The sequence below is a fragment of the Periplaneta americana genome, chromosome 9, assembly GCF_040183065.1.
Source record: "Periplaneta americana isolate PAMFEO1 chromosome 9, P.americana_PAMFEO1_priV1, whole genome shotgun sequence".
NCBI lineage: Eukaryota > Metazoa > Arthropoda > Insecta > Blattodea > Blattidae > Periplaneta > Periplaneta americana.
In genome coordinates, this window is record NC_091125.1 from 74,282,603 (window position 1) to 74,302,171 (window position 19,569).

Below are 19,569 nucleotides of genomic sequence, written 5' to 3' on the forward strand. Positions count from 1 at the left end.
AATACAACTCATTTAAAAATGGATGTATGTAAACCAGAAACTCCATTCATTGTTTGTAGAATTAAAAAAAGCATATGATATCATTCCTTTCGATAAGTTTAGGAAGCTCTCGAGGAAACTAGCATCACTCATATATTATAATATAGGCCATAAAAAATCTTTACGAAAAAAATACATCATAAATGAAATTTGAAAATAATATCTTAGTTCCAGGTTTTACAACTGAAGGTTAATGTCCATTTTTAGCGATTTTATGGTGTATAGCACATTCTATAGGTGGCAACTGGACCTACAGAACTGTCCAATCACAAGAAGTTTAAAAGTGAAAATGTCCGTATAAGGCACTCAGAAGATTAAGCAATGTCAAAATAACCTGTTAAGAATTGTAACTGTTGCAGTCAAAACCACTCCCTATGTGCCATTAAGAGTAATGTTCTTGTACAAGCCATTCAGTTACATGAAAAGTGATTACAAATAAACACAAATATACTTGGTACAATAAGAACTCGTGTAAAATATCTCTATCAACACAAAACAACCTTCACAGATAAAGTAAATGAATTATTTTCTGATACAGCAGCATGAAAAATTTTACCCAGTGCTCTTCCCACAAATCCACTAGATTACATTGCTATAAAATCTGAATTATCATTGATGCAAGATATATACATAAATCAACTGACCTCCCATTTAAATGCTACAGCTATCCTTAGAAACAATTAATATTAGATACCGTATCCATCAGGCGAATGGATATGAATATATACTGGTGACTCCCTGGATAATATAGAAAAAGAAGCAGAAGCTGGAATCTAGAGTGAAATCTTTTCTCATTATGTATTGTTTGGACCAGGAACAACAAATTTCGAAGAAGAACTGAAAGCAATAGCAATCACATTGCACATTTCACATTTCTGACACCAGTTTGTTATTGTTTACGTCAGGATATTTCAGGATGGTAATGGTCGAGCTATTATCTTAACTAGGTACTGCGTATTCAAGAACAGGATCACAGGTTGGATCAGGCTCGAAGAATATCAGCTTAATCAAATCAAATAAGTCACTTCACTGGTTATACTGTAATATATTGTAAAACTTTCTTATATACATAAATTACAAATTTAGCTATTTAGCTATGTCATGAATAGTTGCAAAATATTTAACAGGTCTAGTAAGTTATATATATTTCTTGTTACTTTACTTGACTTTACTTTACTTAACCAATAAAAGAGAATCTAGGATATACCTACTTGGTATACCTACTCAGTTACATGAGTTTAAATGAAAAAAAAAATGGTAAAATAAATCATTGGTTATATTTGAATGCAGTTGATTAAACAATGAAATAATACAGAAACTTCAGTGCATTAGCTTGGTTACGTAAGGTGCAATTAGTCGAACGAACTTCGGAAACAATGCAAAATCATTTAAAGAATTTACCTACAAAGGCGTTTGTTGACTCAGGTGCCATTTGGCTTGGATCCCCGAATACTGATAATAATATTGCCCATCAAAATATCTCGTGAGATAGTACCATTCAAAAACCTCGGAAAAATCCATTATGTCTTAAATAAATGCAATCAAAGTAGAACTTTGAAGTATACACAGTTCACTGAATTTCAAGCACTGATATTTCCTTATTATATTCTATGTGGTATATTACTCTGACACTAGTAGAATTTAGCAGAGGCGTATACTGGTTAAAGGGTTTGGGCTACCGCTGACCCTATTATTACACAAAATATATCTAACAATTACTTTAATTTTAATTACTATGGTAAAACTAATAATACAAAATTATTACATTATGTTATATTATAAACTTTTTCTTTTGTAATTTCCTTGGGCTACCGCCGGTAGCCCCGGTAGCCCGCAAAATACACCCCTGGAATTTAGTATATCTCTCTCGACATTAGTAGCAGTTGGTATAAGATGAAATGTTATAACTTACAGTACATAAGACGAAAGTAGTGTTGACGATGGCGGATGCCATGGTCCGGCTTCTGTTGGTTAACTTACATGCTTCTCACCATCTTCTGACTTGCGGCCACAAAACTGACTGATCTGTTCGAAGTGAGCACGCGAAAGAGGAAGGGTCGCGCCCGCGGAGGCCTTTGGTATTTATGAGTTCAGTCGCGTCATGATGCTATCTGGGCCGCGAGAAAAAGCATGAGTACTACTGAGATGTACTTTGTATATGCCAGTCTTACTCTCGATGCAAACGCCGGATTTGCGTTAATTTAACATACATAAAAATCATGGGTTTTCCTGCCATCAGCTGGTTCCAATATGGGTCTCAAAGCAAGAGAGGGCTATGGAACAATCTAATCACACACGCGTCCTAGCGCATGGGAGATAAAGGTGAAGAAAGCTGACATCGCTTTCTGCTTGACAGTGCAAGTCCATATGCGAGTCCATATGCTTGCGTCTTTCTTGCTAACACATACTGTTTGTCAAGGACTTGCACATACATGGTGCTGTCCGTAAAACTTGCTATGAAATTCATGACAGTTGCTATGTTTGACCACCGTAATTTATCCCTTAAATTAGCGGGGCATAACATATGTATTAAATTTTATTTGAGATAAATGCATCACTCAGATGAAGAAAATTCATATGCTTATACATTGTGCATTAATTAGATGTATACCAACCTACAGCTCTAAAACATGACAATTCATCAAAAAATATATAAATCAAAAGAAGTTACCAGAGGCTGAAATGCCTTATTGGAGGCATGGCATTACAGTTTCTAGAATTGAACATTTTGGAAGACCAGGATATATATTAAGTACCATAATGCAAATCAACAGCTTAGTGATAGATGATATGTGAACAAAACAACTAGTTGGTTTGGTTACATCCATAGGATGAAACGATATTAAAAAAAAGGTACAGATTTACGGATACTTTGTATTTGAAATGTAAAAGTTCTTGCATTGTTCCTTAAAAAGAAAATCGTGTTTGTACTATCAGATTTTCAATGGTAGAAGGTGTGAAGTAAGGACAAATCCATCAAGACTTTTTTTTTAGTATTATTAGAAACAAAGAGCATATGTAATTTTTGGAACGTTCCTTATGGCATATTTATTTGTTTTAGATCTGCGTAACAGTGACAGCTGCTACAAGCGTATGCTTTTCGTCAAGATGTGTGCTACAGCTATGGATTTGTTCTCCAGACGGTATTTTAAAGAATATTTCTTCATGTCTCTAATTGGTCTTTCGGGTAAGGTTTAAAATACTTTTACATTACATAGGATTTAGTCCAATACTTACGTTTTAAAGTTATACAAAACATGGTTTGAATAAATCTAAGACTTTTATAAAAAAATTTGTTTTGAATATTTTCAAGACAGAATGTATATGTCTGGCATATGTAAATTCTTACCCAGCTGTATTTTGCCTTGTAGTTACAGTATTGTCATGTCTATATTAATTAATCAATTACAGCAGGGAAGATCGTTTTTGGCCAGTGGAGAAAGCTGTGCAGTACAGTATCTGAACAGGCTGTCAACCAGCCCAAGTTTGCTGCACTTGCTCATATGTTCCAATAGCCTGGCTTTCAGTGGCCATATGTATTTGAATAAATCGAACTATTGAATAATTATTCAGTAGTAAATTGTAATATTGAATAATTCATGTGATAATTCTCATTCGATTTTACGAATCAATTTTACTAGAAATGACTGACTACGTTAGAAATTATTTAAGATCTAGCAAGATTTTGTATTTGCCTTATAGTTACAGTATTGTCACGTCTATATTAATTAATCAATTACAGCAGGGAAGATCGTTTTTGGCCAGTGGAGAAAGTTGTGCAGTACAGTATCTGAACAGACAGTCAACCAGCCTAAGTTTGCTGCACTTGCTTATATTTTCCAATAGCCTGGCTTTAGTGGCTGTATGTATTTGAATAAATCGAACTATTGAATAATTATTCAGTAGTAAATTGTAATATTGAATAATTCATGTATAATTTTCATTCGATTTTACAAATCAAGTTTACTGGAAATGACTGACTACATTAGAAATTATTTAAGATCTAGCAAGTTTTGTATTTGGAAATTCAAGTAATGTGTGGTGGTAAATTTTTTTGTTTGATGGAATGATCGCTTACATATACAGCACATTGTCGTTTTATAAGTTTTAATACGATTATGACGGGTTTTCTAATGTGAAAAAACAGGTTTTATCATTGGGGCAGATAGGTAAGACCAGAGGGTTCATGTACTGTGTTGGACTCATTATGCCAGACTAAGAGGGCTATAACACCCCTGTTGCGCTTGTGCCAGACTAATCCGGATGACATGGCTGTAGTTAATAGTAAACTAATTGCTAAAGGCAAATAAGACATTCGAAAAAAAAAACATGAACATGTAATACAAAAGTATATTTGAAACAGAACTATGAATAATTGATTCTTGTTTAATAAAATTAATTTTTAATATTATTAGCACAGAGGATAAAAATCTAAGCATTATGTTACAAAAAAGAGTAATTAATTAATGTGATCTGTGTAATATTAACCATGATGCAATAGGTAGCCAAGAGTGATCCAATATGGCCTCTTATTAGGATGTGGTGATGATATTGTTAACGTACAGATCCAGAAGCAAAATTTGGGCCTCCTGAATTTTCCAAGCTCCAGTTATAACATACTGCGCATGCTCAGTGCTTTGTTTCTGGGTCTGTACATTTGGAGGATAAAATATACCAGAAGAGGAGTAACTTCTCTTTGCAATGAGATGCTGTATTTACTCGTGCAATTTTCCCCTTTTTTCTCAAAATTGGAAGGCAAAAAATCGAGAAAGAGGAAATTACGCGAGAACAACAAAATGTTGAGAATAATCTGGTCATAAATGACATCAAACAAGTCATGTACTGGTACTAATCAAATCCATGTTTAATACTAAATACCTGAAAATAGGTCTACACAATTTTAGTAATCATGAACAATTTTGTTGCTTACCTATGTACCGTTGTATGTCAGTTCTAATGCCTTTCTTTAGTCTGACCTTGACTAATCTCAGATCATAATGTTAAATTTCACGCATAAAATATTCGTAACAAAATTAATTTGTTAATTACTTGTCTTAAGCTGCACTACTTTCAATAGATAAATCCAATTCATCTTCCTTGTTGTCAGAAGAATATTGTAGACTTTTTCATTATAGAAGGGATGAATAAATATCTTGAGTTTCCCATGCTTACACAAAGACATTTAAAATTCTAAAAACATTCCCTAAAAATCTTGGGAGGGAGGGGAGGATAATTATTCAAAAGACGAAATTATGTGAGTAATACAATATAATACGACTGCACAGATGAAAAAACAAATAAAGATGCGACTTTTTTTTTGTGCATGGTTTTTTAGATTTTCACCTGGCTCAGTCCATATCCTGAAAATGTCACTCTGTGTCAGCGATTTTCATAAAAACTTGTTGAATTATTGTGCTGTAAGCATGCTTATGGATATTATTAAAATTTTAATGGATGTTGCCACTTGGTTGCAGAGTAATGATTATTGGAAGTTTTAGGTTAGGTATGAAAAATTGTTATGTGTTAACATACAAAATGTGCTGTATGTCAAGTTACAGTGAGTTCAGAATATGTGCGTCAGATATGTATGCAACATCCGACGATACGATCACATATCACCGTCCTTCGCAAGTCTTTCGTGGCTCCGACTTAAAGAACGTAGAACTTTACACTCCTTGTCATTACTCTTTCGAATTCTGCACAGTTCAACACCAAATTACCTTTCGTCTCATTTCTCTTATCTATACTCTAACCACGACGTAAATACCAAATCACTTATCTGTGGCGCGTTAAATATACCTTTTCATAGAACATCTCGTTATTCATCATCTTTTGCAGTATCCACCTCGCGTCAATGGAATTCCCTGTCACAAAGTATTAGGGGCTGCAAGACAATAAACACTTTCAAAAACAGCTTAAAAGATAACGTTCTTAGTATTTCACTCCAATCATACTGACTTAAACTATCACTGTCTACATTGTTACTCCTTCCTTTAGACATGCATCCTGATATTGCTGTATTTTCAAAATTGTCTCATAATAATCTCTTTCTATTATCTAACATTATTTGAAATATATTAACATTCTATGTATTTTAGCTTAATTCTGCTGTTTGTATTTCAGTGTTTAATTAATAGTTCATAGTATTTTGTTGTTTAATTCGTAAATAACTGTTGCATACATGTAGCTGTTATCTAAATCAAATTGTTGAATTTTTTGTAAGTTCATACATATGTATGTATACTTTTTGCTGGTTGAGTGGAAGAGAAGGCCTTACGGCCTTAACTCTGCCAGCTAAAATAAATTATTATTATTATTATTATTATTATTATTATTATTATTATTATTATTATTATTATTTTTTTTTTTTTACAGTTTTTAGATAGACATTTGATCTTTTTAAATTAAATAGTAGATTCTGGGGAAGAATTATGGACTAGTAAGAATCTGATAGAAAAAAGATGGTTTGGAGAAATGATGGGTAGTGTAGCTTGTTTAAGATATAAGAAAAAATGTCACTGCTATCTTATAGTTTCATACTAGTTTTGTTTTTCTTTAGGTGTATTTGAAAGTCATTCAAACAGTTGGCAGGATTGCCACTTTATCTTTGATATTTCTTTACAGAAAAAGATATCAGAATATAGTCAAATAAAGTGTTAATTCTCCATGTATCCAGCACTTCCTTTTCTTGTTTTGGATATTTATTTCTTCTCTTCTGCCCATAACTGTTAAAGCCATCATGCTATCAATTTTAATCTGTACGAGCTTCAGTTCAGTTCTATTCCACTAGATGTGAGTGGCAGCAGATGGTATGTTTTGATTTGGTTCGATTCCACAAGTGGGAGCAGCTCTTTAGTCTTTCCCCCCTTTTTAAAGATCGGTACAATTATGGACTTCGTCCATTGTTCTGATACATTTTTCTTTTCTCAAATGGCAATTATCACTTGTTATTAATGTTATTATGATACAATTTAAAATTGATGGAAAAATAACTTCCATATGTTGTTTTATGATGCCTATGTGGAATTGCATTCTACTTTCCGATTAATGTTTATGATGAAAGTGAAAATTGGCCTTTTCCCCTCATTGTTTGAAGCCTATGAAATACGTACTTTGCAGGCACTTCCACATTACAAGTATCACTTTTTTTTTTTTTTTGCCATTCATATGTTTCTGACATCAATTTTAATAATATGTGACATTGGCAATTATATTATACACTTTGAATTTAACATTCTTTTACCACATTGGTGACTTATTTGTAATTACAATAGAACATGTTGTAATTTGGACAGGGTATATAAAACTTTGTCATGGAGTTTAAGCATAACATTATCTAGTGATTGTGATGAAATCCAGTAAGGCTCCTGAATTTTTAACATTCTTGATATAATTCAATTTTTAATTTCACCACCTCTCACCTTTTCTTCTAAATCTGATATTAGCCTTCATGATATACATAAGAGGCAACTTAGATGTGTATTACTTGTTAACGAGTTAAATATCGAAAAATATTACTCTGTGTATGCGTGTATGTGAGTGTGGAGAAAACTTTTCCATTACACAACTGCTTCTGATGATAATAAAATGACACCAGCTTCATATTTCGAATATGTATTGTTGCTATTAGCTAATGGCGATTAGTTGATTATTCATCAATTTAGAGAGCAGATTCTTATATAAATAAATACTTTTTTGCACGAACATAAGCACCCCAGAGTTAATTAAAAATTCTGGACATGCCTTCCTAAATATTTAAACCAAATTCTATTTCACATAAAAACACGTATAATTCGCATTTTTTTCTCTATTGGATATTTTTTTCTAGCACCATGCCAGAAAGTTATTAATTGTTTAAAAATATTATGTAAATTTGAAGTGAAAAGATTAATTTCCTTAATGTTTCCTTCAGTATAAAAATTTTAAATTAACAATGCTATCAAATCATTTACTATCTAAATGAGAGTGATTGTATATACATATGTGAGAGTTGTTTCTGCTAGCTGTGAGATGTGATAATTTTGTCAATTGCAGTAGCTTGCGTAACATGAAACAATCAGTGAATGTGAGACTGTTGTAAACGTCCACAATGTGTAAGGTGAAATTGAGTATATGGTTGCAGCTTTACCAATATGTTAGTGAGTTTAAAAACATATTTACCACCGATGGGAAAGTGTTATTTTGTCAACTGTATGATGCAACAGTAAAAGCCAATCATCATTCTCAAATAACCCAACATTTGGCTGGAAACAAGGACACTGCTGCTGTTTTTGTGTGAGTTCGTGACAAGTTGTAATTGGTGAATCATCTTCAAACAAATGGCAGTTAAAGTGTTTTCAGTATTACTTAGATTTGTGTAAATTATTTGTTGCAGCCAGTAGCCCACTTAAGAAATTAAATAACAGGGAAGTTAATAGATTCCGAACTAAATACATTGACATAGGTTCTTCTGTGAATCAACATTAAAAAAAGGCCCGTCTTCTAAAATGCTATGAAGAAACTTTACAAAATATTAGAATATTTTCTGAAAATGAAAAAGTTTGGTTGAGTACTGGCAAAATCACCTATTCTAATGATAGGAGAATAGGAAATGTCCTGTGTTGAAAATTTATGAAAATGCTTGCAAATATTCATTTTTGCTAATGTGTAAAAAACTATCTGCAGCAAATCATATTACAATTGCTAGGCTCTTCAATAAAGTTATCCACCTAGAGACTGTGGCTAGAGACTGTGAAATATAACAACTTATTGTTAATCATTATAGACAGCGCTTCATAGGCCTTCATGAACAAAGGAGCCGAAGGTCTTTCAGTAGGATTTAAAGAAATAATACATTTCACATGTATGGTTTATGCTGTACCTAACTTATGCAAAAAATATCCGAATCCTGTTTCCTAACATGGATACGTTAATTTGAAATGAGAAAAAGTGTTCATTAAAGTACCTTAAAAAATTAATCTCTTTAAACAGGAAAATCCCGAATTTTTCTTCTTCCTCTATGCATAGTAACATGCTGGAATACATGGCTAAGTGTTATAACATACTATGCCAAGCACTTTAAAAAGTTTTGCAAATAAATTGGACAGAAACAATGCATCGTCGATTGAGATACTTCACAATATGATTGTTTAGAAAATGCTTTGGCATTCATATCTGCAAGCCTAAGCTTTTTGTGTGACACAATAAAAAAATAGACACCTCCTTTGCGAAACAGTGAGGAAGGTGCAGGTCATTGAAGAAAACTGAACTCAGTACCAGGTTTAAAAGTACAAGTGCTAAAAAAACAAATTTCAAATCATGTAAAAAACGACAGATATAAAATGATGTGTAAAATTGCTCAAGTTTTGGAAGGTGCAACTATAAAGTATGTGTATTTATAATCTCCCACTGTTTGAATAAGCAAGGCTGGTATCCTGTAATATGGAATGTACATACATTTTTACAGTATAAGGCATTGTTCAGGGGTAATTGAGATGCATTTAAATTCTACAATTTGGAGATGACATTTGTTATACACTGCAACTCTAATGAAACTACCAGCAACTCATGTTTACTTGTTATTAATGAGTAGCACAAGTTACCTTCCTTTTATAAAAGATGATGTACTTGAATCAAATTTTGGCTAAATATTTTTAATGTTTTGGCATATATTTTTTTGGCACATAAAAATAAATAATATACATTTTTAGCACATAAAAATCCGTTCCCTATTCAGCATCTTCTCTCTTGCTTCCCAATAGAGTGCTTCTATGTTGTTGGTCTTACTATTGTCAAGATTTAGTCCATTACAGAGTAGAAAGTGCTGGTTGTTTAAAATTTAATTTTTGGTGCATGTAGTGCAATTTGTTAATGTTCATTTTAACTTACTGAGGTATTCACCAAAGAAATCGTGTCCAGTAAATAGTCGGAAATGTGCCTGTCTTCGGTTTTCTTTTTTTTTTTTCAAAATATGTCTTTCTTCATTAATTTTTTCATATAATTTGCCTTTCAGTCCTGTAGAATTGTTATTTAGTTCCAATTTTCTGCAGTGTTCATTTTCTTTAGATTTGTACATTAGAAGTAGGTCTGCTTTAATTCGAATCATACTATAATATGTTGTATATAATTTATTTCAAGAAATAGTCTGCCCAGGCATCCTGGGTTGCCAAAAACACAGAATAACACACATATAAGAATAGTAATGATTACAGTAAGATAGATGAGCCAAATTGAAATGTGAACTAGGAGCTTAAATTTAAGAAATAATAAATTTGTACATATATTTGTAACAATCACACACTAACGAATAGAAAAGGGGGGGGGGTTATTATGATATTCCGTATAAATGATTTTTCAGAATTGCCACAGACCCTTTAATGGTTGAAGTAATTATTTTTGGAATGATGTCATGGATTCCAAATGTTTTGATAGTGTTTACAGTTGATCGTGGGATGGTGCCCCTCGCTCCGATCATTAAACCATGTACTTCCCAGGTGCCTTCCATCTGATATCTTTCTCGAAAATACGGAATAGTAGGCTCATAAATTTGTTGTTTTTCTTTGTTGACCTCGGATGGTTGGGTCTGGCTCATCTCAAATCTAACAGTTGGGTCCAGTATAAAGCCTTTACTATTAGTCTTGTCTAGAGCCACGATGTCCGCTCTTCTAATTCCGCCGCCTTCAGGCGCAACGCAGTGCACCTCTTCATGGACCTCGAAGGATTTGTTTCTAAGGGCTTGTGCTATTAGTTTTCGGATGTTATGATGGCGTGAATTTCTCAGGAGTTCTCCATGCTGACAGGATCCTAGGACGTGTGCTAAGGTTTCAATCTCGTTGCAGTATCTGCAACGGAAACCGTCCAAGGATCTCCCATGAAGACTTCTCACTGGTGCTACGTTAGCATTCATCTTAATTGCGTCCCGCCATTCAGAGGAAGACAGACCCTCCTTAGAAAAAATCCATTTATTTCCGGGAGTATATTCTTGAAATAAAATAACACCTTTTCCTTTATGTGGAAGCGCACACCATTTGTCGTACTCTTGTTTCCTAAGATTTTGTCGTAGTTTATGGACATTGATGTTACTTATATCCAGATCTTCAGGTGGAATTTTTAACTTCCTGGAACATACTTTCTTTTCTGCTGCTATGTTCCTTGTAGAAACGACAAGAGGATTCGAGGTTCTCAATAATGTGTTGCAAATATTGAGATGCTGTAAATATGCTTCCCATTGAGCTTTGAAAAGGCTGAGACCCTTATATTTACGTTCGGTGTACAACATCGTGTCGGGTGTGTCTCCTGGCAAACATAAAATTTTCTTCACCGAACTTTTAATTAACTTATCCACATCTTCGAGAAACCGGTCAGAAAGCTGGTGAAGGCGAGCATTTTGAAGAGGATAAACAAGTATAGGCCAAATATACATATTTAAAACATTGAATTTTTGTTCTGGTTTCAGAAGATAAGTAGATGTTAAAGCTTGGATCTTATTATTTAAATTATTGATTACTTTGGCAATGTCAAACTTAATTTCATCAGAAAAATTAATCCCAAGGTATTTGATTCGTTCATCTCCATCAATACTATTAACAATTGATCCTCCAAGATTCAATGTCGTACTACTTAATTTTCCTTTCTCGATAACGATGGTTTGAGTTTTAGATTCATTTAGACTTAATCCGATCTGCTGTAATGACCGTTTTGTCATGGTAAATATTTCAGATGCAGCAATTGTACTTTTAGCAACAAGTGCAATATCATCCGCAAATCCTAATGTTACTACATTATTTAGATCCGATACAAGGTCATATCCAAATTCTTCAGCCACACTAGGCTCAGATAATTCATCAAAAATGTGGTCTATGCTGAGATTAAAAAGCATTGGGGAAAGAGGAGCGCCTTGCATAACCCCTTGTTTAAACGGTATGGGTTTTGTTTTATGGATTCCAACCTCTATCGGGGTTTCATTTCCACACTGTAAATTTATAATTAAATCTTGTAATTTTTGGGGAAGGGCAGAATTGTGAATGACAGATTCCAAATGCCGATGTCCAACAGTATCATAAGCTTTATGCACATCAAGAAACAAGATGGTGACATCTTCTTTTTCGATTTTGGCCTTACGAAGAACTGAATTTAATATAGAGGCATTAATCTGTGCACCAGCAGTAGATACAAATCCTCGTTGGTTTTCATTAAATTCTACGTATTGTTGCATTCTTGAACAAAGACACCTCTCCAAAACTCTTCGAATTACTGAACAAATGGTTATAGGTCGATAATTATTTGGGTCCTTTTTTTCTCCACCTTTATATATAAGAACAGTTCTAGCTTTCCGAAAAAAATTAGGTACCCAATTGTGTGATAACATTTTAGTTCCTATTAATGCTAAAATTACTGCAACTTTTTCACATTTAATAGTTCGCATCAATATTTTATCTGGTCCTGCAGAAGTGTCAATCGAAATATCTTGCATAGCTTTAAGAATTTCTTCCTTACTAACAGTATCCAGAAATTTGTTGTTAATATCATCTTTGTCAACTTCAGTAATATGGTTCGGATAATTATCCAAGTGATGGTGGTTTACATTATTAAATTTATTATTAAACGTAGTTTCAATCTCATTTACCGGAATACTTAAAGGACATTTCTTTGGTTCAAATATTCGACGAACTGCTTTCTTTCTTTGGTTGTAATATAGGAATTGTGTCACCTGGTAATTGTATTTTTCTAGTCTGACTTGCTTTTCTCGTTTGGATTTCCTTTGCGGATTTGTGGTTTCAGTATAGTGTCTATTATTATTTTTGAAGTCACCACGTCTGCGTGCTAGATAATACCGCATGGCGGGGTGTTTGGGGCCTGGGAGAAAATGATGAGCAGTACCAAGAAAATCTTTGAAATCTTCCGTATATTTTTGAAAGTTTTCCTCGTCCATATTACTCTGAAAAATTTGAATCCACTCATCCAAATTTTGTTGAAACCCATGAACATCATTTTTGTCTGAAACATTCTCACTCTCGAGATTAGGGAGTGGTATCTCCGGTATATCAAGGGAAACATTCTGATTAATAGAATTATAACTAGAACATAGATTAGTACGAAATTCTTCCGGATGAGCTTTAGCAATATGCTGCTTAACACCTTTGAAAAATTTATTACAATGAGGACAGATGTTAAGTGCAGTTGACCGTATACCATGAGCCACTTTCATGTGCTTATGAATACCCCTTTTATCATACAACTTTTTGCAATAAATACATCCAATTTTATTTTGTCGTAATGATGAATCATTATCATCAGGTTGATTAGTAGCACTAATATGTGTAGAAATATCGTAAGGATTTTCTGCTGCTGCTGCTGCTGGGGTAATATTCAGCGAAGAATCTTCTGATGTGTGACATCTCGAAATGTGGGTATTGATGCCTCGATGAGTAAAAGATTTATCACATAAAGTACAAGTGACAGAAGAAGTGTTAGTAAAATCAAATGGAGTAGACAGAGGGATGTTGGTTGACATCACTGATAAATTAAACTAAAACGCGTAAATAAACTACACAAAAACTAAATAAAACGAATTAATGTTTGTAAGCACTGTTGCTATGTAAAATCAACAAGCCTATAAAGTCACTAGAAAACACACTGAATTTCTTGAAGATTCACATGATGAAAAACTTTCCTAATATACACATGAAGAAACGAAATAAGAAAGTCTTCGGATAATCAAGAATTAATCCAGTTAAGGATATTAATCACATAATAAACGTTTGAAATGAAAGAGCACACATTGATCATTTAAGTATGTTATGTCATTTCAACAAGATAGAGGATATGCAGAATACACATCTTTTGTGTTGGAATTACAAAAAGTTCTATTTCATTACATCGCATTAAATAAATGTATATTAAAACATATTTTTCTTACATTTTGTAAATTCATAGATGTGTTTTTCAAGTTTTATAATATTAAGATGTAATTGGAAGAGCACCAAAGAGGGAAAGAATTGAAGTTTGTAATAAATATTTGTGTTCATGAGTTTCGACAACAGTACCTCCAAAAATATTACTTTCATTACTTCCTCTAATACTAGTTACTTTTCCCATTGGAAGAACATTTTCATTGCTTAGAGTAGTAACACAATTTACAATTAATCGTATTCAAATTAAAACTACGACAGTTAAAATGATTGCTCACTTTTGAGTTCCAGTGCTTGGTACTTTGCAGATGATCGAGTGCCCAATATCCGACTGAAGTTGGTGACAATGCTGCCCAAGCTGAAGGCTATGCTAAGTCTCCCAGCAGATCGCAAACTCTTGACGTCACTAGAAGCATGTATTCGTAATTTGTTACTGCTTGAAAAAGATCGAGATGTCATGGCACAGCTGCGAATTACCATTCAAGCTTTGGATGCTATAGAAGTTCGGATGGATGTGGTAAGAAAGAAATATAATTTTCTTATTTTGTGAGTTCTTGTTACATGTATCATACACAGGGTGATTCTGTGACTGTTACAGACTTTTAGAGATGGTAGAGGAGGTCATTAGGAACAACTTTCATATGGGAACCCGTATCCGGAAATGTTTTGTTTGGTAATTGGAGAACATGAGGTGTGTACTAACTGGCCTAGGTAACATTGGAGAATAATAACACAAAATGTTATCAGTATTCATTACAGAAATTATTCAAACTGTCTTCCATCGGCCTCAGTTCATGCATTACAATGTCATTCCATTGACTGTTGAACCTGTTCAAAGATTCCTGGCATGTCAGCAAGTTCTCTCAATGTAAACCTTTTCATGATGAACTACAAACAGTAGTAAGTAATGCACCAAAGAAAGGTGATTTAAACTAGGATTGACTGCTGACTATCGTAATATACACGGTAAAGCACTGCCTGCTGTGGCTGCTTACTCTGTCTGCTCAATCAAAGTTATTTTACCGCTAGGTCGCAGATAGTGCACACCGCTATTAACATTATCCCTAAAATACACGTATATACTGATAATGTTAGTAGCGGTGTGTGCACTACCTGCCACCTAGTGGCAAAATAACTTTTTTTCCATTACTTGCACATAAGCATTGATTGAACAGGCAGTTAGGTAGCCATAGGATGCGATCCAGCAGGCAGTGCAGTAAACACGGTTTTGTATTCACTTGAACTTTTTACTGTTTACAAATATCACCATGGCAACATCAAAGCCTCCATTAAAGACAAAACCATGACTTCTTACAATTATTTCTTATAATTCTATTTTTAATTTGTAAAAAACAGTGTTTTTAAGATTGATAGTAGACTAATATTTGTTTACATTTCGATTGAACGTAAATGCCATTGCCAATGACCTTGCATCCATGGCATACCCATACACAACAGAGAGACATGACTATTTCAATGTACGTATCAGTATCAGGCAAAGTAAATAATGATTGTCTATTCTCATTTTTAAAAAAGTTAGATTCACGAAACACATTTTTTTGTGGGAAAACCTTAACAGTTACAGAAAAATATTATTTGATTTTTTCCCTTCAGTTATTTATGCTCTACCACCAGTATTTTTTGGCAGTTCATATCATTTACAACCTGTATATACATCAAAATGTCATACATCTCATATTGTTTGTTTTGTCGCATATTGTATTTGTCTGGAGCACTCATTCAGAAACAGGGCATTTTTACATAATCTACGACATGAGACTCCCAACTTTAGTTCTTGTATGTGCTTAGTATTTCCATTGCCCTTAAAAGTAATCATCCTCAACCAAATTTTAATGTGTAAATGCCTAGTTATTGTGCTCTGTTATAACTTTGCACAAAGAAAGCATTGTACTGTTTTTACTTTTTTTGGGACATATCAATACCAAATTTATCGTGACAGTATTCTTTTTTTACTTTACTTTTTAAAAATGAACAACATTCCATACAACTCAAATTACTATTACAATACTGAGCTTAAATATTAAAACAGCAATTTACTTAACTAAACATGTACGAAGGTTGCCCAGAGAGAGAGAGAGAGAGAAGGGGAGGGAGAGGGAGCGAGAGAAAGACTCTCTCTCTTTCTCCAATGCCTACCCACTTCACTTTGCATGATTCGGGTTCCACATACTGAGGATAGATGGCAGGACTGTGACCCAGTTTCAAATTGCACATCACTTCGGCAGGCCACATTATGCATGATATGTATCTGTGAAGAGTTATGTCGTGTACTAGGGTGAGTGTATGTGAAGTGTTCGTGTAAGTAATACACCACATTTTTTGTCTTAGCTCACAACAATGTTATTTGGTAAGAATGTGAAATGTTTTAGCTATAGTAATTTCAAGTTTTCTGTTTTGTAAATGAGGAGTTACAGCCCATTCCACCTGATAGCACCACTGCAGTATTGTATCAAAATGGCGTCTGTCAGTGATGTTCATCACAAATAGTGAACCACAATAGAATTCCTTCAGTGATGTTCATCACAAATAGTGAACCACAATAGAATTCCTTCAGTGATGTTCATCACAAATAGTGAACCACAATAGAATTCCTTATTGCTGAAAATGAAGCAATTTCAAACATTCACAAATGTAAGACTGCCTCCAAATGAGGCCACTTAATAGTTCTTCTCAGAAGAGCTGCTCCTTGTGAATAATAGATATAAATGAGTGCTTTCATGCTTTCACACACAGTCATGACCATAGAATAGTGGCACTGCAGACTACCTATGTAGTTGGCTTCTTCACCAGTGGCAGCCACTAAAAGTGGTGCTTTCCATTACGATACCAGGAATTCAATTATATGTTTCACTCAAGGCTGCAGCCACACCACTATTTAGTAATGCGTACATGGCATGCTACCTACTAACAGACGAATGTTGAGCCATCAATTTCCTACACTGCGACACAGTGTAAGTATTAATACAGTAAGGAAACTGTGTGTTAATAGTGCTATGACAACCTGTTAGCTGAACGTCGCTAGTGCCTTTGGTGGCGAATAACTATAACTACATACTCAATATATCTATCAACATGGGAAAATAAATAAATAAACACATTACAAAATGTGTAATATTAAGTAAAATGATGCACAATATTGCATGTCTGACATCTTAAATTTAAATAAATTTAAACAAAGAATTATTATTATTATTATTATTATTATTATTATTATTATTATCATTATTATCATCATCATCACAAGTGAACACTTGTAAATACCTAGGTATATATTTAAGAACAAACTGGGTTGGGAGGAACAAGTCACTAATACCACAAGGAAAGCCTGGAAAGCACTACATTTCTCTATGCGTATTCTGAAGAAATCTAACTGAAGGTCGAAAGAATTAGCGTACAAAACCCTTGTTCGTCCAATTATGGAATATGGAGCAGTAGGTTGGGATCCATGCAGACAAAACCAAATCGATTAATAGAAAAGGTCCAATGCAAGGCAGCAAAATATGTCAAAATGGGAAAGGGACATTGTGAAGAGATAGTAAAAGACTTAGGGTGGGAATCTCTCAAATCAAGGCGACGAAAAACCAGACTCACCACATTGTTTAAGGCACAAATGGGACACAAAGCATGGACCGACATCAATGCTAGATTAGCAATACCATCATACTTAGGCAGGGCTGATCATATTAGGAAGTTTAAATGTAGAAAACAAAGAACAGACGTGGCAAAATTTTCCTTTGTTAACCGCACAATAGTAGACTGGAACAGCTTACTTGCGGCAATCTTTCAGGGTGGTCCTCTCAAAATCAGTATATTTAAGGAAAGGTTGAGAAGATTAGACTGAAAATGTAATTGTAGGTGCAGTGTAATTATCTAAGTTGTATCATGTAATTAATTAAGTTGATATGTAATTAAGATGATATGTAATTTAGTTGATATGTAAATAAATTAAGATGATATGTAATTAATTAAGATGATATGTAATTAAGTTAATTTTTAATTAATTAAGGTCATATGTAATTACTAAAATTGGTAATAGTTGGGTGAAATAGAAGTATTTATAAGTTAGGTTTACTTTTGCTTATTGTAGACATTATTATAGAATAGTTTTTGTTTATAGTCCTAGGTTTATTGCATCTATTTATTTATAGTTATAAATAAATTTAGGTTTATTTTATTTTTATTTTTTTATTGCTGTAATTATTGTATTATTGTAATGGTATTATTGTGTATTATATATCACTGCCACCGGGTGTATACTCAATTGTAGTGTTAATAAATACATACATTATACGGTGTTCATCAGTATGCCGGCGAGCAAAGATCTTTGCCTGGTTTGCCACACTGGCTTCTTTGGTAGGCAGAAATTCTTGAAATGTGCGGGGTCTTGTGGATCAAGATATCATCTCAATTGCATCAATTTGGGTGACGCCGAGTACGACTTGTACACGAATGGAGGTATCTCTTCTTACAAATGTGAGTGCTCTGTTAGTGCGATGAAAAATTCTCGTGGTGATGAAACTCCGGTAAGTTAAAGAAATCCTGTTTCTCCTACGAAAAAAGTTATTTCACCCTCAAGCTACCGAGCCTGCCCTCAGTGGATTCACTATCTATAAATCCTGTTTCTCCTACGAAAAAAGTTATTTCGCCCTCAAGCTACCGAGCCTGCCCTCAGTGGATTCACTATCTATACAGGTTGAGACTGTAAGATTAAATAGTGTCACCATTTTAGATACAGTTAGTGACATTTTGGAGTACGTGAAAAGCTTTTAAAAGGAAATGATTGATCTCAAGAATGAAAATGCGGCACTGAAAATTCAGATGGCCGAAATTCTAGTCAAGACTAATTCTAATGAACTCATAAAAAAGGGAAATGACCCTTCTAAATCAGTTCACTCTGAACCCATAGTGGGTCAGTTGTCTAGTCAGTCAAGTATTAAGAAATCATATAGTAAAGTGTTATCTGAGAATGTAATCTCGGCCACTTAGTCACTCGTAATGAGTGCACCTCTGTTCATAGTGCGTTGGACATTGTGCCACTGTCATATATTCTGTTACACAGTACATGAGGGTAGACCACCAAAGGAAAACTGAGAGGTAAAACTTAAACTGAGGGGATTCGCTCTGGCATCGGAACTGGAATCTGGTATGGCTTAGTGGATAAAACTCAGTGCGTAGAGGTGGAAACCCACGTTCGAGTCCCATTGCCGGAGAGAGTTTTTCCTGTTCTATCCATCCTTCATCGTATGGTAAGGCAGAATTCCTGCATGGAAATATCATATGTACTTCAGTACATCATAATAATAAGGTAGATGATGTTTGGATCCTGTGTCTCAATTCTTATATTCAATTATTATCGAGGAATTCTACTTCAGCATGGCATTGCACGCTCTCACACGAGTTTGATAACTCAAGAAGTCTTCACAAAATTTGATTTAACAGTTTTACCCCATTCACCAAATAATCCTGACCTAGCTCCCTCATATTTCCACCTTTTCAGTTTACTGAAAGTTTCTCTTCTTGGTGCAATATTTAAGAACAATGACAACGTGATTTGGGCTTTGAAATCGTGGCTGCGTGAGTAGGACAAAGCCTGGTACCAATAAGGCATACATGCACTCGT

At 34.0% G+C, this 19,569-nt stretch overlaps 1 protein-coding gene across 4 annotated transcripts in view; it reads left to right on the forward strand.

The window, feature by feature from the left end:
* LOC138706106 (serine/threonine-protein phosphatase 4 regulatory subunit 4-like) overlaps window positions 1-19,569 on the forward strand; it is a 150,371-nt gene that overhangs the window by 83,781 nt on the left and 47,021 nt on the right. For all 4 annotated transcript variants that reach the window (XM_069835074.1, XM_069835072.1, XM_069835075.1 and 1 more), the window contains exons 13-14: window positions 3,101-3,226; window positions 14,237-14,445. In XM_069835074.1, coding sequence (XP_069691175.1) covers window positions 3,101-3,226; window positions 14,237-14,445 — 335 coding nt within the window. The remainder of the gene's footprint in view (window positions 1-3,100; window positions 3,227-14,236; window positions 14,446-19,569) is intronic.